We start from the raw sequence: 24,228 nt of genomic DNA, 5'->3' as shown, positions 1-24,228 counted from the left end.
TAAAATGGGGACTCAACTCAACTGAATACACAACATGGCAGGACCAAATCAAGGATAGGCAGGTTTTACTGCTAAACAGGAACATAAACATAAAAACATACAGATACACGGCAAACGGCTAACAGTAAAGTGCACAAGGACGGTGGTGGCATTAGAGGGCCTTTCATTTTCTACATTCTGTATTTCTGGAACCATCTATCTTTTTAAAGTAGGCTCCATGCCCGACATGGGGCTTGAACTCACGACCCTGAGATCAAGGCGTGGTCGCTCTATGACTGAGCCAGCCAGGTGCCCCTCTGAATTGTTTTATTTAAATGAAACAAGCATTATGCTCTCCATCTCTGTACCATATTACTGACTTGCCATGGCAGCTAGCACCCACGAGCACTAGTTAGCTACATATTCACCAACAGTTTGTTCTCACATGTGTATTCCAGTTGTAGTTGTTATTCTAACTATAGAAGTTAGGACAAATCAAGTCCTCCCCTATAAAAATGAAGCTGAACCACAAGAATCACTCCTACACAAGTTTCACTGTTTACAAGGTGATGACCCTAGCCCTAGAGTCAGACTGAAAAGTGAAAGCATACTGATAAATTTTAAGTGAAACAAAAAGTATATGGTAACACGTTTCATGATTCTCCACTTTAAGCAACTGTATCTGATCTCACTAAGATTTTATTATCAGGAATACAAAAATAATGTTTTCATAACAATTTAAAAACACCAAATAATCTCTGGGTTTTAAAATAACTACAAACACAGCTAACAAATTAGAACCATTTAATGGTAGTGAAAAAGTGGCCTGAGAACAACTGAACTCAATAGTCACAAGTAAGTTATTGAACTAAATTAACATGCTCAAAATGTAAACCCTAAATTGAAAATTATGAACCATCAACCAAGTACTGTGTCTAATGGTCAGAGAAATGGTGGCTTTTGAATGCCACTGCTTCAGTGACATGGAAAAGATAAGGAAATTCTATTTTCACACCAAAGGAAGAGCAAACTTTGATAAAAGGTAACATTTCTCATATACCAAAACACAAAATTAACCCTTTTTGAGCACTGTGTGCCTGGTACAAGTCTAAGTATTCTAGACGTATTAAACTTTAATCTTTAACCTCTGAGGGCTATCACTTGCCACCATGATACAATTGAGAAACTGAGGCAGAGATTAACTAGTTTAAGGTAACATAGTGGATAAAAAGGAGGACAGGGAATCACATCCAATTTGGCTCAAAGACCATTCTCTTCTCTGCTTTTATTGCCTTAGCAACCCTATACATCCTCATTTTAAAGGAAAACTGAATCTGAACAGTTAAACCAAAATTTAATCCCAAGCATCACACGCCAAAACCTGTGATTTCCTTCAACAGATGCAAGTGCTGGTATAATCTCTAGTGAAGAGCAGAATTACTGAATAGAGGGAGCTTCCTGAAACATGGGAGCCCTGCATCCCACCTTTAACCAAGGCTCTATGTTCAAACCCCAGCCCCAATCATACCCTCCCCTCTAACATCAGTTTCCACGTGACTACCGTACCACCACCACAGCCTAATAACAAGGGTATGGTGAGCACAGGCAATGCTGCGGAACTCAGGCTTCGATCTGCCAGGAAACACTGGCATCCAGAGGACGACAGGGTTGTTACCAGCTATTCCCATTGAAGCTTTAAGTGGCTTGAGGTCCAGGGACTTGAATATGGCCAGGCTCCTTTCACAGAACACACAACAGTAATATATACATTTCACTGAAAAGTTTTTATTGGCCTTTTGGATAGAAACGGGAATTTATTTGCCAGGAAGGATGATCCCATCATACTGAAAGAGAAGAGATTTTATTTTTTCACAACAGGAGGCAACAGCAAAGATTGCAGCAATGGCTAACGTTTGAGACTCCAAATCTGACACATGAATTCAGCTCTGAATCCCACATCCCTTCTAGACTGAACAGGAAGCTGGCCAGTTTTAACAACTACTACATTGTGCTCAAACCGTGCTTGACCCTGAGAAAAGGGGGCTCCTATTAAAGCCATATTCCTCCCCTTCCAACGACCTGCATTTACGGGGGTGGGGAGAAAGCCTGATTCTGGGTGTTCAAACCACCAACCCTGGAAGCCCACGTTTGCCAAGTTGCCCAAATATACTACCTTTAAAGAAACTACCCACCAAATGGTGCTAGATTTTGCACCCCCAAATCCCAACTCCAACACCACATTCCACCACTTCACCTGAGATAAATCAGCTTTACCTTCTGTTGGAACCAGCGCATGGCCTCCTCTTTGCTGATTCTGTGTTTGGCCCCAATGCAGCCTGTCCTGCGCTTCTTGTCTGCGATGCTGAAACCTGGCCTACCCAGCACCTGTCCCAGGAATAACCAACAGTCACCTAGCCAGCTCAGAGTCAAGAGTACACGGACAAGACTCACACATTTGAGACTGATCATCAAGAGTCATTTGGTGGCCCCAGCGAATTCTGGAGCAAGAGACCCACGATCTCAGGGTCTGATAAAACTGTTAGCAGCATCCAGGACAACATACCACACTTTAAATCTGCTTTGGAGGCTGGAACTTGCAAGCACCTCCCACCCTCCCTGCCTGACTTCCAATGGTAGCTAAGGATTCTCCACCATCGCTCCCTAGTCTCCAAAGCACATTTTTAAAAGAACATTAAATTAAAAAAAAAAAAAATCTTACTATAATATATACATTATAGAAAATTTCAGATTCTGAGAAGCACAAAGAAATAGTTATTCGTTTTTTCTGCTTCAGTTCAAAAGTGCTTCTTAAAGTCTTGCTTCTCCCAAACTTCCTGTGATCACCTGATTCTCCTTAGCATTTGGATATTCAAATCTAATGCGGGTGCTGCCATTACTCAGGTTCCACACTAGTCAGGACTTCTGGTTTTTGCTATTTAGTTTCATGGTTGGACAAACACACAAATGGTCATTTGTACATTGAAATCCCTATCCTGACTGAGCAAACAGCCACACCACCAAACATGTATCTACATCCTCTGGATGGAAGCCACCCTACCTTCCCTAAGGGAAGGAGCTGGGAAAGAGCGGCCTTAGTTAGTACAGCCAACCCACACGCCAAATACAGCACCAGAACTCACTCAAATTTTCAATTCAGTGGGTGGAACAGTTCCTTCACCAGCCTCTTAAGTCGTAATGGTGCTTGTTAGATCCTAGACTATAATCTTCACAATAGCAGCATCCTGTCTATCTAGTTCAGTGTTGTATTCCTACACCTGCCACAGATGAGGCACATCTCCCCGAGGGGGACAACACAAAGCAGACAACACTCAAAGCTTCAATCCAACATCGTAACATCAAGATAGCACATACGAAATAAAGGAGTAGGCAGAGTCTACTCTCCTCACAGACCAGGAGTGGAAAAGATTAAATATCCATACCACATAGAAGTCCAGGCCATAGATACCAATGCTTGGGTCATATTTGATCCCCAGATCGATGTGCTCCTGGATCCCAAAACCAAAGTTTCCAGTATCGGAGAAGTTATTTTTTCTTAACTCATACTCTCGCACCTAAGGAGAAAAATGCAATTACACCCCGTGTCAACTCAAATTCTCCCAAAATTACTAGCTTAGTCCACAACACTCAGCACCCCAGAGATACGATTCGATTAACTTGACCATGGATAAAATCTTATTTTCCCACAACACAAATCACGTCACAACTGTAGATTTCGTAGAACTTTCCCAACATGTAAAGGGCACAGGAAAACCCAGAGAAATCATTCACAGACATCAGCCTCACCTTTAGACCTTTCTCCAGGATTTCTTCTGCCTTGGCCCCACGGACCGTGCAGTGGACAGCAATCTTTTCATTTCTCCTGATACCAAAGGATCTAACGGTGTATCTAGCTGCAGGTAGGGAGAAACAGGGAGTCAGGTATCACACGTCCACCCCACTCACCTCTTCCCCAGAACATCATCTCCAGGTCTAAGAGACATGAAGCATCCATCCACATCCTAAGTGGTGGCATTCTAACCGGTGTCACCCACATCTGTTTCATCCTTAACACAGAAAATAGATCTTCCAATTCCAAGTCACTCAGTCGTAACTTCAGCAACTAAGAGCTTCCAAGTCATAATGTCGAAGTCTCAGGAGGGGCCAAGTACACGGCCAGAATAGGCCACTAGAAAGGAGTATGACCATTGTGTTCTAAACAAAACATTATTGATAGTAGCTAACATTCTCTAAAGTCTTATTGTAATATCCTCCTATCATAGATGAAGTTCTGGGAGGTTAATGTGCCCCAAATAAGGGGCAGGCTCTGAACCCATGAACTTGCCATATTCCAGTATCCTAAGGCAATGAAACTTCAAAAACAAAAAAATCAACAGTGGTAGTATCTACACTGGGCTTGGCAGGCAGCAGGCATTTCACACAATTCATTCACTCTATCCATCACAAGCGTATTAACATCCCCTTCAGGCCAATGAGGAAACTGAGACCCAAAAAGGCCAAAGTCAGACCAGCAAGTGATGGAGCTATGAGCTGAACCCCATTAGTCTACGTACACAACCCTGTGTTTTACATTATTTTTTTAAAAGTTTATTTATTTTGAGGGGCGCCTGGGTGGCTCAGTCGGTTAAGCGTCTGACTTCAGCTCAGGTCATCTCACGGTCTGTTGGTTCTAGACCAGTGTCGGGCTGTGCCGACAGCTCAGAGCCTGGAGCCTGCTTCGGATTCTGTGTCTCCCTCTCTCTCTGCCCCAATCCCGCTTGCACTCTCTCTCTCTCAAAAATAAACATTAAAAACAAACAAAGCTTATTATTTTGAGAGACAGTGCAAGTGAGCACGCGCATAGCAGGGGAGGGGCAGAGAGAGGGAGAGAATCCCAAGCAGCACATGGAGCGCGACGCAGGGCTCGATTTCACGAGATCATGACCTGGGCAGAAATCAAGAGTCTACCCCTTAACTCACTGAGCCACCCAGGTGCCCCACACAACTCTGTTCTTAATGCAGCCCCTAAATTCTAAATGTGAATCAAGCCAAATACCATTTACCGTATTCCCAACATTTCCACTCTGTCTGTAAAATCTCTCCCTGGACCAGTCCTAGCTTCATCCCTCCTAACTTAAAAACCTGGTATCCCAACACCCAAACCAATTTTGAAACGAGGATATGTCTGGGGTACTGTAGGAAGCCAATGCTTTTGAGGGATACCAACTGTCACTTGCAAAACGGGCCCTCAACAGGCTGGAAACCAGGTAAATTAGGAAACACCCAGGCATTACTCGGCCACCGGCCCTCTCCCCTGACTGCCACTGCTCACCTTTGGAGAACACAGGGGTCTGGCCTGTGAGCTGCTCCAGCACCTTGGCTGCCCTGGTCAGTCTGTCTCCACTCTCACCCACACAGATGTTGAGGCAGAGCTTGCGGATGCGAAGTTCCCGCATGGGGTTCTCCTTTTCACCTTGATCCTGCTGCAACACGGGAAGCGCAGCAGTCAACGCACAACCCCGCCACAGCTGCGAGTCCAGCATTTGGATACGCAGCATTTCCGATCTCTGCTCATCCCCATTCCTAACGAAGGCCCTAAGGGTTCAAAAAAGTCTGGGAGGCACCAAGGCAGGCAGCGCGGGATCTGGTCTCTTCCTCGACGCACGGAACGGGTGAATGGAAACTTAAGAGGACGGGTATCGGGAGTTAAAATTACAGGCAGTGGATGAAGCCCAAGGGACTCAACGCATAAGGTGTCGGAGCGCGTCCCCATTATAAAGCTAATGCGGGAGAAAATTGAATCGAAAAGCTGGGGAAACGGGAAACACGTGGTTGTGCGACGTCCCCGTTCCCTTCCGAAGCAGCCCAGCGGCTGCGGCAGAAGGCGAGCGCCTTCCCCAAGCGGACAAACAGGCTGAGGTTCCCCAGCGCCGGGGAGGTCTCAAGTCCTCAGAACGGGCAACAGGTCCTGACACCGCGTGCCAGCCCCTCCGTTCGCTCCGCTCGCCCTCCCTGCAGCCTACGGGCTATGCTTCTGAGCCCTCCCGGCGCCTGCTCCGAGCCCGCTCCTGAGAGAGCGGAGGGGAGGCGACAGGGTTCAGCTCCGCGCCCTGCGCCCGCATGGCTCTGCCAGTTTCGGCACGGCCAGCACTGCGGGCTCCCTTCTCCTCCGGCCGCGGACGAGGCAGCTCCCGCGGGCTCGGCCGGCCGTGGATGGAGGCGGATGAAGGGAAGCAAACCGAGGGCTCAGCTACTCACCGCCATGGTGGAGGACAGGAAGAGAAAGTGGAGCTTCCGGCCCAGGGCCTTATGGGTCAGGAGGCGGGCTCTTTTCCCAGGCTAAAGGGAGAGCTGAGGAGGAGCGGGAGGGGCCCGAGCGACGCGACGCAGCGTCCGGCGAGGCCTGGTGGGCGCTGCCGGCAGCCGCGGGCGACGCCGGCAGACCCCCGGGACCTGGGTTTTCCAAAAGCGGTCTTTAAAACTCCCGAACGGACTTTTCATTGAGCTTCCGGTCTCCGTTGACGCTCTTCCCTCCCCCCAGTCTCCGGACCTGGTGGTTCTTGCGTGCTGAGACTTCCAGAACTACATGAAAGCAATTATGCCAACTGTGACGTAAAAAATTTATTTTGTTCGGTAAAAATGTAAACAAATGGCATGTATACAATTAGAACAGTGGTGGCTTAAGAGTCCTGAGCTGTGGAGACAGGCAGCTGTGCTCCTATCTCGGCTAGCTCATCGCTCTGCGACCGAGGGCAGGTTACCAATTAGACCTCTTTCAGCCTCAGTTTCCCTCGGCTTTAAAATGGGTACCTAGGGGCGCCTGGGTGGCTCAGTCGGTTGAGCGTCCGACTTCAGCTCAGGTCATGATCTCGAGGTTCGTGGGTTCGAGCCCCGCGTCGGGCTCTGGGCTGACAGCTCAGAGCCTGGAGCCTGCTTCCGGTTCTGTGTCTCCCTTGCTCTACTCCAACCCCCCTTCCTCTCTCTCTCTTTCTCCTTCAAAAACAAACGTTAAAAAAAATTAAAAGATAAAATGGGTACCTAGATCATATGCGGTTGTTGTGAAAATCAAAGGTAATTGCGTAGGGCACGCAGTAAGCTTGCAATAGGAGGTTGCTCTTAATATAAACCCACTGTAGCCAAGCAAACTTACACACCCCGCCCCCCCACCCCAAAATGTGTTAGACACGGTGTATAGTCAAGAGTCAACCTGCAGTCACAAAAAGGGCTTGCAAGATCGGTCTCTGACGAAGGCTCCAATCGCAAACAGTAATAGAGCTTCCTGGTTTACACTAAACCCTCAACATCGGGACTCAAGGGGCTGCCAGGATCCACAACGGAGGTAGAATCTCGAATCGGTCAGTTTCTTTAACAGGAATAAATGGACAGAAGGCTTTGGTGGCAAAAGAGACAAGCCTATTTCTGCTGCCATAATTCCCTTCTCCCACCGCTACAGGGGAGGTAAAATCCCCCAGGCTCTCCTTGTTTCATCCAGTAGGGACAAAGGGGACTTCTGGGAAGCTGGGTTGAGGGAGGAGAGTAAAAAAGACCCCTCATCCCCCTCCCCCCCCCATCAGTCACCCCTGCACCCTTGAGCTTCCTCCAAGCACCCACTAGCTAGCTCAGAGCTGAGGCCTCAGTCAAACCTCTCGCAGAAACCAAACCAAGGGAGGGGCTGCTCCAAAACTTGGAGTAAAGAGACAAGATGCTTAATGCAACACATGATCCTGGATTTTCTTTTGCCGTGAAGCATGTTTTTGGAGTAACTGGTGAAATCTGAATTAGACCTGCAGATTTCAGAAGTGGACCCATGTTAGTTTAAAACACCCTCGGGGCGCCTGGGTGGCTCAGTCGGTTGAGCGTCCGACTTCAGCTCGGGTCACGATCTCACGGTTTGTGAGTTCGAGCCCCACATCAGGCTCTGGGCTGATGGCTCAGAGCCTGGAGCCTGCTTCCGATTCTGTGTCTCCCTCTCTCTCTGCCCCTCCCCCATTCATGCTGTGTCTCTCTCTGTCTCAAAAAATAAAACATTAAAAATAAAAAAAATAAAACACCCTCATTCTGATCACTTTACCTTGGTTATATCAGAATATTCTTTTGGATTTAAGAAATACGCCTGCAGCATTTGCTGTAAATGGCCATCATGTCTGCAGATCACTCTCGAATAATTCAGGGAAAAAATGTGGTAAATAGGATTTGGGGATTCTGGGTGAAAGAAACCTGGGGTTTCTTGCAGCTTCGTAACTCTAAAATTGTCAAGCTGAAGTTAAAATAACCTGAGGGAGACATGTACCCTGCAGATCTAAAACAGAGCTTGCCCTACAAATCTCAGGGCTCACTCTCCCCCTGCCAACTTTTTTCCAACAGAACTTCTCCAGTTCTGGATAGTGCTATCCCAGGATAGTGCTCACTTGCCTCCAGTGCCCGTACCATGTTAATGAGAGTAGCTAATTACCATGCCCAGCAAGTACCAGCTTGCTCAAACTTCAACATCCCTGTGGAGGCAGACATTGTTTTCCCATTTTACAGATGAGCAAGGCACACAGAAGTTTAGTAACTTTTATAGACACTAAAGTCAGGCTGTTTAACACTAGAGTCCTGTTCTAGGAACTGATGAATTTGGCCGGGGCCAAAAGCTGCCCTGGACTTTTCTCTTTACACCTTTTCCTCCCTGTGACCCCAGCTCTCTGGTTCTTGCACCAGTCAGGCACCAGAAGGAAAGCAAGGGGTAGAATTAGACTGAGCACCCCACCTGCTTCCTCCTTGCTTGCAACATCAAGGCCAATAGAGGCAGGGGCAAAAAGTCTTGGTGTGCTTTATTCCCATGCCTCAAGCTCCTCAGGAAAAGAAAACTGCATTAGCAGGGGGCAGGTTTAAGACAGTTAAGGCAAGAGAAGAGTTAAGTCCAAGGCTTCTCCTTGAGCCCATTCTTTTCCAGCTGTGGCTCCTCCCGGGCTGCTCCTGGCCTGGAAAGGCCTGAAGTAGCTGTCACCACTCACTTCCTGGCTGCTTTCATGGCAGATTTGGTGACTTTGCCACCAGTTGCTGCTTTTTTCTCCACAGCCTTGATGACCCCAACCGCCACCGTCTGCCTCATGTCACGGACAGCGAAGCGACCTAGGACACAGGACATGAAGAAACAAATGGGGAATGCTACCAAGGCACGAGCTAGGACACTTGTACGGGAGGCCAAGTAAGTAATACCCTAAATTATACATATGAGTGCATTTAATTTTCGTGTCTCATAGATCTCCTATCTACTTTATAGTTGGGAAAGCTGGGGAAAGAAGGTCACTCTGTGATGGTTGAAAACCCAGAAAGTCTCAAACCAACACTTACATTCTTAGCCCCTGGACTGTCATCCCATTTCCATAAGTAAAGGTCACAGGGAAAAACTTTGCTTTTGGTGCAACTCACCAACCTACCCTACCAATGCTCCAGCTGCCAACCAACTAGCTCTTTCTCTGTGCCCACCACAACAACCCACAGGACGGATCTCATTTACATTCAGCTGTGAATCTGGCAGATGCTTCTCCTAGGGGAGGGGAGTTCTTGAATGCTCTCTGACTTCAAGTGGTAGAGGGAAAGGCTCATGGCATCTGGCTTCAACCTCATAGTATTTTTGGCAGGGATAGGAAGTACTAAACCAGCTTTGTAAGATTCATGTGGCAGCCTCTGTGGCCCACCTCTAAAATTAGCCTTTTGAAATTCACACCCTGGGAGACCCTGAAGGCTGGGACTTGTTTGTTTATAAATCTCTATCATCTGTGGGGTGCCTGGGTGGCTCAGTCGGTTGAACAGTTGAGCGTCTGACTTCGGCTCAGATCATGATCTCACAGCTCGTGAGTTCGAGCCCCGCATCGGACTCTGTGCTGACAGCTCAGAGCCTGGAGCCTGCTTCTGATTCTGTGTCTCCCTCTCTCTCTCTGCCCCACCCCCTGCTTACACTCTCCCTCTCTCAAAAATAAACGTTAAAAATTTTTTTAAAAAATCTCTGTCATCTAGCGCAGAATAGGCACTGTACAAAAGTGCCTACCCCCTATACATTAGAGTTCAGAACATTCTAGGTTAATTGTTCAAACCTAGCCATGTATAATATACTTGGGGAATCTAAGAAACAGACTCCTAGGCTGCAGCCCTGACCAGGTGAATCTATCAGGGTCTGAGCCGCTGAGTTTAATAGGGTCCATCAGTGGTTCTGATTATCCGCCAGGTTTGAAAACCACTGCACTAGAGAAGAAGATGGAAAAAGAAGATCCCTAATAATCTCTGCTTTATTCACCTCCTCTGGATCAGAGTGTCTTAAATCGATATGCATCCCGATTACCTGGGGATATTGTTAAACCGCAGACTTGAGTTCAGCAGGTCTGGGTGGGGCCTGAGGCTCTGCATGTCTAACCACCTCCCAGGGGATGCCCATGCTGCTAGTCCACGGACCCTACTTTGAGTAACTAAGGCTCTAAAGTGGCCCCTGCCTTGCTGTATGACACTAGACAAAAACCATTTTCCTTTTTTTTGTTGTTGAGCACCCCCTAACCTGGAACTCGGGTCCTTCTAACCAGGTTCTGCAACCTGGCTTGGATGTGACACATTGGCTAACTGGCTCCCTGGAGCCAGGAGGAGGATGGGGCAGTCCCACTAGCCAGGTGCTGTCAGGACTTACCAAGGGGTGGGTACTCTGAGAAGCTTTCCACACACATGGGCTTTCGTGGGATCATCTGAACAATGGCCGAGTCCCCAGACTTTAGGGCTTTGGGATTATCTTCCAGCTTCTTGCCTGAGCGCCGGTCAATCTTCTCCCTGAGCTCTGCAAACTTACAGGCGATGTGGGCCGTGTGGCAGTCCAGAACTGGTGAGTAGCCAGCTGCAATACTGCCAGGGTGGTTGAGAATGATCACCTGGAACCCAGGGTGGGATGGGAGCCGGGGAGGGGATTAGCCAAGCATCCTCCAAAGGAGGCAGCCCTGACCAGCCAAGGGGTCAGGCCCCTTGGACACATTTTAAGTCATAGTGAGCATTTGAACGTTTATTGAGTGTACCAAGTTCTGTGCTAAGTAGATCTCATGCATTCCGATTTAATTTTCACAGCAGAGAGCCTGAGTAACTTACCCATGATGGAACAGCAGGCAAGTGGCAGAGCTGGGGGTGAGTGACACTAAAACCAACACACTTGTACATTATTTACGTACTACTTTTCCCCCACCATTCAGAAGATGGATTATAATAGCAGCTAGCTAACTTGTTAGGTGACCTGTTGGCCCCAGGTCAGCTGTTTTACATATCACCGCCTCATTTAATGTTCCCAAGCTCACTACAAGGTAGCACCAGCCTCCACATGCACAAGTAAGAATGTGCCAGACTTTGCATCTAGAACAGCCTTCACATTCTAAGTGGGCCAAGGAAACACCTGAGAGCTCTAACGTACAGATTCCCAGGTTCCACCCATGTCTACTGCATCACTTCCCAGAACCACTGAGAAGAGTGTTAGGAATCTGCATTAAAAAATTATGAGGGTGGGGGGAGGTGCCTGATGGTTCAGTTAGTTAAGCTTCTGACTTTGGCTCAGGTCATGATCTCACGGTTCGTGGGTTCGTGAGTTTGAGCCCTGCGTCGGGCTCGGTGCTAGTAGCTTGGGGCCTGTAGCCTGCTTCAGATTCTGTTTGCCCCTCCCTCACTTGTGCTCTGTCTCTCAAAAATAAATAATAAAAAAAAAATTTTAATGTTTATTTTTGAGAGACAGACCGAGAGTGAGTTGGGGAGGGGCAGAGAGAGGGAGACACAGAATCTGAGGCAGGCTCCAGGCTCTGAGCTGTCAGCACAGAGCCGGAGGCGGGGCTCAAACTCATGAACCATGAGATCATGACCTGAAACAAAGTTGGACCCTCAACTGACTGAGCCACCCAGGCACCCCTGGAATCTGCATTTTTAATGTTTATTTTTGAGAGAGAGTGTGCGCCAAGCGCGCGTGCAAACGCAAGCAGGAGAAGAGCAGAGAGAGAGGACAGAGGATCTGAAGCGGGCACTGATAGCGAGCCGATGGAGATCATGACTTGAGCTCAAGTCCTAAGCACCAGGCGCTAAGTCCCAGCCACCCAAGCGCCCCAGGAGTCAGCATTTTTGTAACACTCCCCAGGTGATTCTAATCCACCTGATTTGAAAACTGCTTTAAGACATCAAGACCATACTGTGGAAGCTAAGATCAGCAGAGTACATTGTTTAGTTAAAGGGCAAAGTAGCAAATAAGCTGCAATCAGGATCCTAACCTGGACAGTTGGACTGTACCTACACTGCAGGCCAAGAGCCTAGCATGGAGCATATGCTCAGAGCCCACTTCCTGAATGACCCAGTGGGCCATTCTTCTCCTAGGACAGTGTGGCTGTCTCAGGAGGACACCCCTTAAATGGTCCTCCTCACCTGGGAGACGAAGCTCCCCACCTCTGAGGGCGGGTCATTCTTGCTGTCTCCTGCCACATAGCCCCGCCTGATGTCCTTCACCGACACGTTCTTCACATTGAAGCCCACATTGTCGCCGGGCAGGGCCTCAGCCAGGGCCTCGTGGTGCATCTCTACAGACTTGACCTCTGTGGTGATATTGCAGGGGGCAAAGGTCACCACCATGCCGGGCCTGAGGAAGCCTGTTTCTACCCGGCCCACGGGCACAGTGCCGATGCCTGGGGGACAGAGCAACCACAGCTGTCAGCAGCCGGACCTCCACGAGCCACCAACCCCAAGCACCCCCAACACAGCATGCACTCACCCCCAATCTTATATACGTCCTGCAGAGGCAGCCGCAGGGGCTTGTTCACAGGGCGGGCAGGGGGCATGATGGAGTCTAGCGCTTCTAGCAGGGTCATGCCCACCATGTTTCCTTCCTTCCTGGTGATCTTCCAGCCTCTGAACCAGGACATCTGGAAAAGCCACCAAATGTGCATCTCACTTAGGCTTGAGGGAGCCTGTCCCAGGTGCCAAACTGGTTTTAACATGAGACTTCAAGCAATTTTTTAATGCATTTTGAGCCTCAGCTTCCTCATCTATGAAACATATCCCCACCTACCTTGCAGGCTCAAGTAAAACACAAAAGGCCACATGCAATCCACCAAGCACAATGTTTGACATGCACTAAACACCCACTAAGTGGTGGCCATTCCTCTAAATCTTGTAGTTGTTGCCCAACTTGAGCCAATATTTTTAGGAAGCAGAGATTCCTAGAGTCTGATTAGCTCTTGGGTCTCATTCCATCTTGTCATTCCGCAGATGGGGAAACAAAGGAGCAGAAAAAACATACAGCAGAATTAAGTAAGCATCAGGAGCGAGAATGAAGATACGACTCAAATACTCTAACACTTACACCTTCTGAACACTAGATGTTCCCCAGCATCTTAGGCCAGGAGAGCGTTATTGAGTGTGAGGCCTTCTAAAAGGATAACTAAGTATGACAGTACATCGTATGCATGCCTTTTAAGCAGACACTTTATTTACTTCTCTAAAAACCCTCGCCAAAGCTCATCAGAAACGTCATCTTTGCCTTCAGAGATGTATCAGTTAACTGGAAATCCAGGACAGAGGAGGTACAGAAAGAGCCAAGGAGGTTGATGTGAAAGGCCAAGTGAGCAGCCAGCCATCAAGCGGCAGAGCTGATCAGCATGTGGTCTTAGCTCAGGCCTAAGGCAAACTGGTGGAATCCCAGTCACATTTCTCCTTTCCAGTCATAGACCCTTGAGAAAATCCCTAGGCTTTGAAATCTTAGTCTACCATCAGTGTCAAAGCAATAGCAGCCCTTACCTATTGATTAAAGGCAGGACATGGGAGAGGTGCCCTGGCCTTGGAATCACACACAACAATCTCTCAGTCCTTAGTGAGACTCTCAGAAGAGAGAGGAGCAGGGACTGCCATGGGTGAAAGGGTCGGTAAGGGGGATCAGGGATGGCTTTGGTGGGTAGGGAAGAAGGCTCCAGTCAAGTAAGCCCTCTTCTGTGAGGGAGAAGCAGAGCTATGCAGCACAGAAGCCACACAGAACACGTCTTGCCTAATGGACTAAAAAATGGGTGACTCAAGGAATAAAGCTATAATTTCTGTTAATACTCAACTCTAGTAAGCAGGGGGCGTGGGGTGGAAGGGAAGCAGGAGGCTTTGAAGAACTGTAATAAGCATTTTTATATAAATAATTCAAACGTAAAAAAAAAAAAAGAACATTTCCTGTTTTTACAGAGGAATAATTGAGGATCAAAAGTAGGTTGCCCAATGCCCAAACAAGAAGTTGATAAGGAGGCCAACGCCCCACTCAAACAGAACCTCATTGTGAGGATAATCTCTTCTATTAGTTTGATGAACTTGGACACTAACTTGGCTCTATGGCAACTCAGAGGCCTGCATAATAAGCCTAGGAGGTCAGCATCACCCCCATCTTAAAAATGGGGAAACCGAGGTCTCCAATGTCACAGGTATTTCTTGAGAGTGGAGGCTAAATCCTAAATCTACTGTCTAGTCCACTGACTGCATGTTTTGTTCTTTTAGCATCTAGAACATACTAGATGCCCAATAAATGCCCGAAGGGACAAGAAGATAAAATCCCCTTATTTCACTAGCTGAACTATGTGCTAATACTTGGGGAATGGGCATCAAAGCTTTAGGTTTCTGTTCTATGGTCATTTTAGAAGAGCCCGACTTCACCACCCAATATAGAAGAACTCTCTCATTACCATGCCCCCCTCATCCTTAAGTTTTTCTTAGCATTTGTCATCATCCACTATATTACCACCCCCCTGTCTCTCCCACCCGAGACCCAAGACCGCAGTGCCACGAGCGGGGCTGGGTCTCATTCCCCACCACACCCTCAGCACCAAGGACAGTGCCCAGCATGCAAATGTTGAAGTACCATCCAAGTGAACACACTGCCAATGGTAGTTCTAATCTTTCCTAAGGACAGTTGGGCAATATGTGTCAGAAGACTCTAAAATAATGCCCACCCTTTGTTTCAGTAGCAATTTATTCTAATTAAATTATCGAGGACACATGCAAAGATTTATTTACCAAGATGATTATGGTGGTTTTTAACAAAACAAGAAACCATATTCTTGGAAGCTGGTGACCTTGGGCTATTATTTAACTACACTGTGTCCCAGTTTTCTTATTTTACATGGGAATAAAATGCGTTCTTCATGGGGTTGTGTCCATGTAAAGTGTTTAGTCTGGTGTCTGGCACATGGTAATTTCTCAAATACCATTTTCATTTAATAAGGATATGGCTACACTGTACCTCTGTGATCTGCAATATAAAACACCCATTAAGTATTAAACAGGTTTAAATGGCAAAGAAGATTCTAAACAAAGAGTTTCTAAAAAATCACACACAGTTTAAGTCCAGCTGTGAATATCTAAAAAGAATTGCATGAAAACCAGGTTATCTATAAGCTATGGGATTGCAGTTTATGCTTCATATCTACATGAAAGGCTCATTGTAAAAATGTTAGACATTACTTTTATAATCAGAAAAAGGTTCTGATATGTACATGTGGAAGAAACGGCTAAGAATCCTCAAGTCAGTTATAGAAAAGGTAGGCTTTAGGCAGTAGTTAGTGATAGATAGCAGTTAGCATTTGAGTTAGCATTTGAGCACCAACTGTATGCATGAACCCATGTGGAGTCTCTCACTTAATTCTCACAGTCCCATCAAAGGGGTCCTTAGGCAGAGAGTATTAATTCCTCTCTTACCCCTTTACTCTGGGTGAGGGAGAAAGCTGGGGCTTGAACCCAGGTCTGATGCCAGAGCTAGACTTCCTTTGTAGGGAGACACTCATTTAAGAATTTTAAACTCTGTTAGGTTCCAGGATCCATGAACACAGTGACCATATCTTAGACACATTTATATTGCCCCCACACTTCCTAATCTGCCTTGAGAGGTAGCTTAGATGCTATAGGCATGGACTAGAATTCTAGACTCTGCTGGCACTGCTTAGCAGAACTTTCTGCAAAGGTGGAAATATTCTGTAACTTCCCTGTCCAATATGGTAGCCCCATATGTTTGTTGGGCACTTGAAATGTAGCCAATACAACTAAGGAACTGAAATGATTTCATTTGGCTTAACTTTAATAATTTAATAGCCACATGTAACTACTACATTGTACAATGCAACTCTGTGCTTACTAGTTGCATAGTCTTGAGTAATCTCTGTTTATCTGTAAAATGGGGATCAAATTATGTAACCCTTGGGGAAGGAGACCCTGCACAGTGATTGGCCCATAAGCGTGCTAAAAATGCTGGTAATTCCAGGAGAAGCTCAAAGGTTTGAGTGGGAATGTTGCATTGAATTGGCCCTGTCCCAGTCAGCTCTCACCTTGTTGCTGGGTTCTATCATGTTGTCTCCATGCCAGCCGGAGATGGGCACAAAGGCAACAGCCTCAGAGTTGTAACCGATCTTCTTGATATAGGCCTTCACCTCCTTGCTGATCTCCTCAAAGCGTGCACTACTGTAAGGAGGCTCCGTGATGTCCATCTTATTGACTGCCACGATGAGCTGCTTCACACCCAGCGTATAGGCCAGCAGTACATGCTCACGGGTCTGCCCATTCTTAGAGATGCCAGACTCAAACTCACCTACACCACTTGCCACAATCAGCACAGCGCAGTCTGCCTGGCCCAAGTGACAGGGGCAAGAAGGCCCAGCTCAAATTTGGCCTGGGACACCCACTGCCCACCCCCAAAGCAGAGCCAAGACAACTCTAGTACCTGTGAGGTGCCCGTGATCATGTTCTTGATGAAGTCACGGTGACCTGGGGCATCGATGATGGTGATGTAGTATTTTTTGGTCTCAAACTTCCACAGGGAGATGTCAATGGTGATGCCACGTTCCCGCTCTGCCTTCAGCTTGTCCAGTACCCAGGCGTACTTGAAGGAACCTTTGCCCACCTGGTCCAGGATTAGGAGGGAAGACCCCAGGGTCACCTTGGTATCCAAAGCTGCCCATGAACCAAGAAAGAAGTTCCCAAATGAGTTGAGAGTGAGAGGGATGGTAACAGGGCAGTCAGTGTATGGAGATGCCTTTGAATCTTTCAAACAATAGAATTTATTACTTATATAATTTTTTCTTTCAGAGCATGTTTTAAAGTCAGAGTGACGCAGGGCCAAATGACAGAGCACCTAGGCAGGCATGTGGACCACTGGCACATGGTCAGCAAGCCCTCAACCAGTAGTAGCAAACACATAAGTAATTCTGACCATGGGCTCAGTGCTGTTTTAAGCATTTAACATGGGTTATCTCATTTAATCTCCCAACAACCCGGTGAAGTTTTATTATCTTCATCTTGCAGATAAAGTAACAGAGAAATTAACTGACTGGCTCAAGATCATATAATTAATAAACAGCAGAGTCAGGATTTGAACCCAAAGCATCAGACTCCAGTTCAAACTCTCAACCACTACCTTATGTTAAATGTTAAACCAGTATCTATGGCTGATAATTACTCGTGACACCCTGGAAAAGTTGAGCTTCTCTCAGCACTGGTAAAAATGACACTACCTAAAGGTGGTAGCATATTCAAGTTAGCATGCTTGTTCAGGGAACACTCTGCCACTTGCCGGCTCACGGGACCTGGGCATCTGTTCATTTTAGCTCTAATTAGAGGGCAGAGTGGAGAACAAGAAAGACCAGAGACCAGGTGGCACCCCCCAAGCAAACTAATTAGGTTATTAAAAGATAGAATTAGAACCCAGGTGTCCTAACTTTTGTCGCTGTAGGAACGTCTATAAAATCCATCGTAGTTTAGAATATTTATCAGATAAGCAGCTATCAAAGAGCGGTCCGGAGACCCTGATACCTTTTAGAGTTTGCAAGGTCAAAACTGTTATTTATAATATGAAGACATTATTTGCCTCCCCGCCCTCACTCTCTCACCATTGTGTAGTCTTTCCTAGGGGTTACATGACATGTGAAATCACAACAGACTGATTGCAGAAGGTGAGAATCCAGCTGTCTTCTATTAAGCCAGGCGTTAAAGCTATCAGCAAAAATGTAAAACAGTGCCACCCTCCCAACATTTTTTGTCTTGGAAAATAGTTAAGTATCACACTTTCTCTGTATGAAAAATATGTTAACATATAAAGAGTTTATTACTATTATTTTTAAGTGAATTAAGCATTTTTTGAGAGAGAGCGCGCACATGCACGCAAATGGGGGAGAGGAGCAGAGGGAGAGAGAATCCCAAGCAGGCTCCACACTCAGCTTGGAGCCCTACACAGGACTCGATCCCACAACCCTGGGATCGTGACCTGAGTGGAAATTAAGAGTCAGACACTCAACCGACTGAGCCACCCCGGGCACCCCAATGAATTAAGCATTTTTAAAACCTCACTTTCAAATTTGAATATCATAAATATATAATTCACATAAACTCCTTTGGGTGGCTTTAAGAATGTAAAGAGTTCTTGAGACCAGAAAGTTTGAGAAACACTGCATCAGACCATTTGGTTTTTTCTATAACTTTGGTTATGCTTCTGTCATATTGACTGTGGACCAGTCTCTTTCTCAAAGTTCTAAAACTTTCCTTAGCAGCCCCTGGCACATAAGCGCTCCCACAATTCCAACTGTACCCAAGGAAGCCAAGATTAGGAAAATAGCTGATGGCACTGATTTATGACCTATTGCTTTCTCTTTTCCATCTGTTTATACCTTTACAGCAGCTGGTTCTACAGATTATTCCCATCTTGTTTGATGCTTTTTCAACTCTAAGGTTTTCCACCCACCTCCCTGGGTCTCCCTTCTCATTCCCCTGCATGGGCTCTTTCTCCACCCATCCCGGGACTCTGTCCCACATCCTTTCCCACGGCGTGTACCCAGCTCACTCCCGTGGTTTGGTCTCCAATCTTGGTTTCTGTCTTGAGCTCTGGACTCCAATACTCAGATGCCCTCCTGGACATCAGCACAGAAAGCCCTGTGGACACCTCAAATTTCACACATCTAGAGCAGACTCCAGACCAGCTCTGCTCCTGATATTCACCGATCTTCCAGTTTCCAAAATGAGAAACTTGGGGCTCACCCTCAGCTCTTCTTCCTCCCTTACCCCCTTCCCTACAGCTAACTCCTAAGTTCTGTGGACTCCCCAACTCCAAGTCCCTGGACTCCATCCATTACTCTCCATGCCATGGCCACTGCTGCCGCCTGAGCCCAGGCCACCATCTTTGCTCCTGTGGGTCAGGAGCAACAACCTCCCAACTGGCTTCCCAGCCCCCACCGTTGGGCCCTTGGGCCTGTTGTCCCCGTGTTGCAGCCAGTGTGCTTTTTCTGAAAAGATACTGTCTGATTCTTGTCACTCGCATGCTGGAAACCCTTTAGTGGCTGCAGGGAAAGTGGCCAGGCTCTTTAACAGGGCACTCAAGGCCTACTACACCTGCTGTTCCAATCTCCTGGTGGCTCACGGACACCTGCCCCATTTCCTCAAGGCTCAGAGGAGGTTTCTTCCTCGGGGAAGCCTTCAGGGCCTCTCAGGACGCATTCATTGTTCCTGACTGGGCTTCCTACAGCACCCACGCTGTTGCTGAGCTTATCGTGTAACGGGAGGGTGTGTGACCAGGAGTTTCTAGGGGGCAGTGCTTGCCAAGTTCAGCATTGTATCCAGGGCCCTAAGGTCCATGGCAGAAGCATGGCAAATAAATCCTTTCCCCTCTTAAATGGCAGCTTTACCTTCGGAGAGACAGCATGGCGTCTGTGTCACACTGACATTTAAACCTTGGTGCCATCCTCAGGCAAGCGCTGTCCCCCTTTGGAGCCTCATTTGTGTCACCTGGAAAATGGCAGCCACACCACCTGCCTGGCATGATTGAGCAGGAAAGCGCCTACCAGCCCACAAGAGGCATCCCTCCCAGGGAAACCAAGGCTGGAAAGGAGGGCAGGGAGGCTCAGATAGAGCAGCCTCACCTCCGCGGCCTCCTTCTCAAACCTGTCGATGGTCCTCTTGTCGATGCCCCCACATTTGTAGATGAGATGCCCCGTTGTGGTGGACTTGCCCGAATCCACGTGGCCGATGACCACAATGTTGATGTGGGTCTTCTCTTTGCCCATGCTGGGAGCTGCTCAGAGAGAGGAGAGGTGTGCTCAGTGCATGAACTGACTGCCTCCTGCCCCAAACTCATCTTCCTTGGGACCGGGTCAGCTCAGCCGGCCAAGGGTGAGGTAGAAGAGGAAATCAGTTCGCCGAGGGGGCAGAGAAGGGGCTTTCCCCACACCTCACACCTGAGGATGCTCTGGTCTCTCCCCCAGCCCCAAGGAGGACATGCCTACCTCCAGAGCCCGGAGGAGCCCCTGGTACCTCCTCACACCTAGAACAGACCAACGGGCACTGGTCCCCACCTCCTTTTAGGGAGGACTTCTCAGGCCCGCCCCTGAAATCCCGTGTCCCTATTGGCTGGCTGGGATGTGTGGGAAAAACACACACCCATCTCACAGGGGGTGGGCTCTCCCTCTCCAGGTTGGGAGGAGGATGAGCCTGCTGCGCACCCAAAGGAAGCTCCTCTGGGCTTTGAGATGCTGATTGATACCCCCTTCCCACCACCTCTAGGACCCTAAAAGTGGGCCAAGGGTCAAAGGCAGGCCTGGGGTGGGAGGTGGTCCGTGGGTAATCAGGCCTGTGTGTTTGGGGGGCGGGGAGCGTGCATAGGAAAGGGTGGGGAAGAGAAGGATCAAGTGGCTGGAGCTCTAATGTTTTACCTATCTGCCTCCTGGATCTTCTTGGGCCTCAAGAACCACATGGATTAAAAAAAAAAATTTTTTTTTTTTTAATTTTAAGTAGGCTCCGCACCCAATGTGGGGCTTGAACTCATGACCCTGAGATTAAGAGTCATATGTTCAGGGCACCTGGGTGGCTCAGTGGGTTAAGCATCCGACTTTGGCTCAGGTCATGATCTCGAGGTTCGTGAGTTTGAGCCCCGTGTCAGGCTCTGCGCTGATGGTGTGGAGCCTGCTTGGGATTCCCCATCTCCCTCTCTCTCTGTCTCTCTCTGCCGTTCCCCCCACTCTCACATTCTCTCTCTCTCTCTCTCTCTCAAATAAGTAAACTTAAAAACACTTTTAAAAAGAGTCACATGTCCGACGAACTGAGCCAGCCAGGTGCCCCTCTTAGGACAAACCACATGGATTTATCCCTGCCTCCGGCAGCCTGCACACAGCCTGACTTGTGGCAAACCCTGAGTGTGGTGAACGAACGCAGAATGGCCACTACCTTTAGGCCCTGAGTCCTGTACGCACCATCACTCTTATGCTACTGCTATTTCTACCTGGGACATGAGGAAAATGAGGCTCAGGAGCCGGATCCCTTGGGAGAAAGTAGCAGAACTCAAATTGACCCCAGAATCTCAGCCAGAGTCCAGCACTGCCGCTCAGTGAACTCGTGCCTGAATCACTCCCTGCTCATTTCTGTGGTCCCAGCACTGGGTCGTTGAATGAATATTTAGGGTAGGACATGGGAAGAAGATGAGCGAGAGGGGCCAGTCTCCCACACAGAAGGGCTGGCCCCAGCATTGAAGATCAAGCTACCAGACTGTAGTCTGAGGCCGGGACAGTGCTGGCATCCTCCAGAACTTCTGGAGCCACCCGTACCGTACATCAGTTCCTGAGGGGTAGGCTCTGTGCCTGGAGACCAGTTAGATGCAGGGAAAGGTGGCAGAAAGAACAGGCTCCCGAGAAGGCCAACCTAATAGGATTAGAGTCTTGGCTCTGCCCCTCTCCCCCAGTGGTCCCTTAGTCCCTCTGAGCCTGGGTGTCCACTTACCTCTGAGTGTTGTGGTCTTTCAAGATCAGCTCCCACACTCATAAATCCTGATGATGCTGATGACTGGTCCTTTAAAAAAACTTATGACAAAGTAAAAACACATGGGGACGCTCTAACCACACGCCACAGATTAACCTGGTCTTACAACCAGGGCAGCTGGGAGCCTGGGGACAGCTGGAGGGTATTCTTACTGGCCCCTCATCTTTGGATACAGGTGGTGGTAGAGAAATGATTTGCGAGTGGTTGGATCGTGTAGCTAATTTCGCCTCCATCTAAGCCTGGCTTTTCACTAGTTATGTGGCATCTTGGTGTGTTAGCAGTTTCTTAGCCGTAAGTCCCATGAGTTCGTAAAAGGCAAAGTGAAGCCCGTGGGATGGTTCTGTGCATCACCCCTTCCGGGACTCTCAGTTCCTGCTTCTGAGGATCTGTGGAGCATTGGGAAGGAAACTGGCTTTGGAATCCAAAGACCAGGCAAGTCTCAGCTCTGCCACTTGGTGGTTTGCTCACCCCTCCTCCACCTCCTCTTCATTTTCACCGGGGCGACCTTACTCTCCCTCTCTTCTTGCAGGATGGAGGGGAGCTTCCTCCCCATGGGCGGCAGCAGGACTTGCCAGGAGACCAGCAGGTCCCTCAGCACCCCCACCAGTGCATAGCCCGGGCAGCTCTCAATGTGTGGAGGGGCGCTCAGGAGCCAGGTCTGAGGGACCATCCGGTCTAGACACCCCACAGAGTCACCAGGGTTCTAGTGGTAAAGGTATAAGGAAGGGATGAGTCGGGGGAGAAGGGAGGGTTCTAAGGGACCCTGAGCCATATAAAGAGACAACTCAGAAGAAGGCTTTGGAGCCAGAGAGACCTGAGTGGGAATCCTGGCTCCAGCCCTTACTCGGTGGGCAATGTGGACCAAGTTGGTTGCCTCTCTGAGCCTCGTGTGAAATGCAGATAATAATCCCAGCTCACATATATTGAGCACCTATCACATCCAGGTCTGTGCTGAGCCCTTTACATGCATTTTTCCACTTGCCCCTAGAAAACACCCTCTGAGGTAGGGAGTAATATTAATAACGGATCAGGGGATGAAGTCACAAAGGGTGGAGACAGGCATTCTGAGAACACTTGAAATTATTATTTCACAAGGTTATTGGGAGATTAAATGGTATAATTTACATTTGTTAATTATTTTCACCAATTTTATAGGCAAAAAGGAGAGAGCTTAAAGCAATTTTGTTTTACATTTCCATAATTACCAAATACTTTTACAAAGTAATGGTTTTCTCTATATATTTGCTTGCATGGATTATCTATTTTTATCTTCTGATTCTTCATCTACTGGGGATTTGTTGTCTACTCCTTTCCTGAGTGATCAGAAGGCTTCAAGCTGTAGGACTGTCCTGTTCAATATGGTAGTCACTATCCATATGTGGTGACTTAAATTTAGATTAATTAAAATTAAGTAAAATTTAAAATTCAGTTTCTCAACTATAATGGCCATATGTGAAGTGCTTAAGAGCCTCCATATTGAACAGCATGGATGTGAAACATTTCCATCATCACAAAAAGTTCTATCGGAGAGCACTGCTCTCAGAGAAATCAAGTCTGGCCTTCTGAAACCTTGAGATTGAACCATGAAGCCAGGAGCTCTGGTTCCAGGGCAGTCACTGATTGGCTGGAGTGCCTCTCAGAAAAACACATACCTCTGGACCCCATTCCTTCCCTATAAAATGTGGGAAGAGGTTAGACTAAGTAATATATGAATGTCTTTTTTTTTTTTTTTTTGAGAGAGAGAGAGAGAGAAAACACTAGTGGGGGATAGGGGCGGGGGGGGGGAGAGAGAGAGAGAGAGAGAGAAAGAGAGAGAAGGAGAGAGAATCCTAAGCAGGCTCCACACTCAGCATGGAGCCTGACCTGGGACTCAATCCCATGACCCTGGGATCATGACCTGAGTCGAAATCAAGAGCTGGATGCTCAACTGACTGAGCCCCCCAGGTATCCCTGCATGAATGTCTTTTAAGCTCTGACCTTCTGGGCTCAATTCTGGGAGCTCTGGATTCAATTTCTGGTCATTTCTACACTAATCCCTTTGAGAACTCAAACTTCTCAGTTGGCCCAGTCTTTCCCTGCAACAGAAGAACTTTGATGAACTCATTGGCCCTCTGGCAGTTACCTACTGAGTATTTCTGAAGGGACAGCATCTGCTTGGATGTGGCCAAATCTGGGCCAATCAAAATCTCTCTATCCGGATCCTGGCTTAGGGATTTAGGGTCAGTTAGTGAGTCTCTGCACATGGTAAAGACTGTAACTGGGAGAGGCAGTTGGTGGTGGCTACAATGGTGGAGAAAGCCAGTCTAGAGAGAGAGAGAGAGAGAGAGAGAGAGAGAGAGAGAGAGAGAGGGAATCAGGGAGACAGAATGAGAGAGAGACAGAAACACAGCACACCTTCAGGGAGAAACAGGGAGAAGAATCCCCATTTCAAGCTCTTAGAATCTTTTTTTTTTTAAT

General features: G+C 47.8%; 2 protein-coding genes and 1 long non-coding RNA gene across 4 annotated transcripts; 1 reads left to right on the top strand and 2 right to left on the bottom strand.

Annotated features, from left to right (window-relative positions):
- Positions 1-1,744: 1,744 nt before the first annotated feature.
- Positions 1,745-6,358, bottom strand: RPL11 (ribosomal protein L11). The gene is made up of 6 exons (XM_042996192.1): positions 6,235-6,358; positions 5,309-5,459; positions 3,784-3,890; positions 3,420-3,551; positions 2,254-2,364; positions 1,745-1,823 (listed from the first exon to the last, which is right to left on the bottom strand). Exons 1-6 carry the CDS (start codon positions 6,238-6,240, stop codon positions 1,794-1,796), a joined length of 537 nt encoding a protein of 178 aa, XP_042852126.1. The 5' UTR covers positions 6,241-6,358; the 3' UTR covers positions 1,745-1,793.
- A 140-nt stretch (positions 6,359-6,498) lies between these two features.
- LOC102966743 lies at positions 6,499-18,088 on the top strand. Of its 2 annotated transcripts, none has more exons than XR_006221098.1 (5): positions 6,499-6,588; positions 9,037-9,166; positions 10,743-10,825; positions 11,062-11,118; positions 17,875-18,088. It is a non-coding gene; the product is annotated as an uncharacterized LOC102966743 (long non-coding RNA). The 2 variants fall into 2 exon arrangements; XR_006221099.1 differs by lacking the exon at positions 17,875-18,088 and adding an exon at positions 13,228-13,479.
- On the bottom strand, positions 8,500-22,694 carry LOC102966460 (elongation factor 1-alpha, somatic form-like). The gene is made up of 9 exons (XM_007083696.3): positions 22,586-22,694; positions 21,733-21,812; positions 19,884-20,035; positions 16,700-16,879; positions 16,308-16,604; positions 12,731-12,881; positions 12,388-12,644; positions 10,637-10,871; positions 8,500-9,090 (listed from the first exon to the last, which is right to left on the bottom strand). The coding sequence occupies exons 3-9, from the start codon at positions 20,025-20,027 to the stop codon at positions 8,969-8,971; spliced, it is 1,386 nt and encodes a 461-aa protein (XP_007083758.1). The 5' UTR covers positions 20,028-20,035; positions 21,733-21,812; positions 22,586-22,694; the 3' UTR covers positions 8,500-8,968.
- Positions 22,695-24,228: the final 1,534 nt, after the last annotated feature.

Source organism: Panthera tigris, chromosome C1 (genome assembly GCF_018350195.1).
Source record: "Panthera tigris isolate Pti1 chromosome C1, P.tigris_Pti1_mat1.1, whole genome shotgun sequence".
Taxonomy (NCBI): domain Eukaryota; kingdom Metazoa; phylum Chordata; class Mammalia; order Carnivora; family Felidae; genus Panthera; species Panthera tigris.
This window is presented reverse-complemented; position numbering and strand designations above follow the sequence as displayed.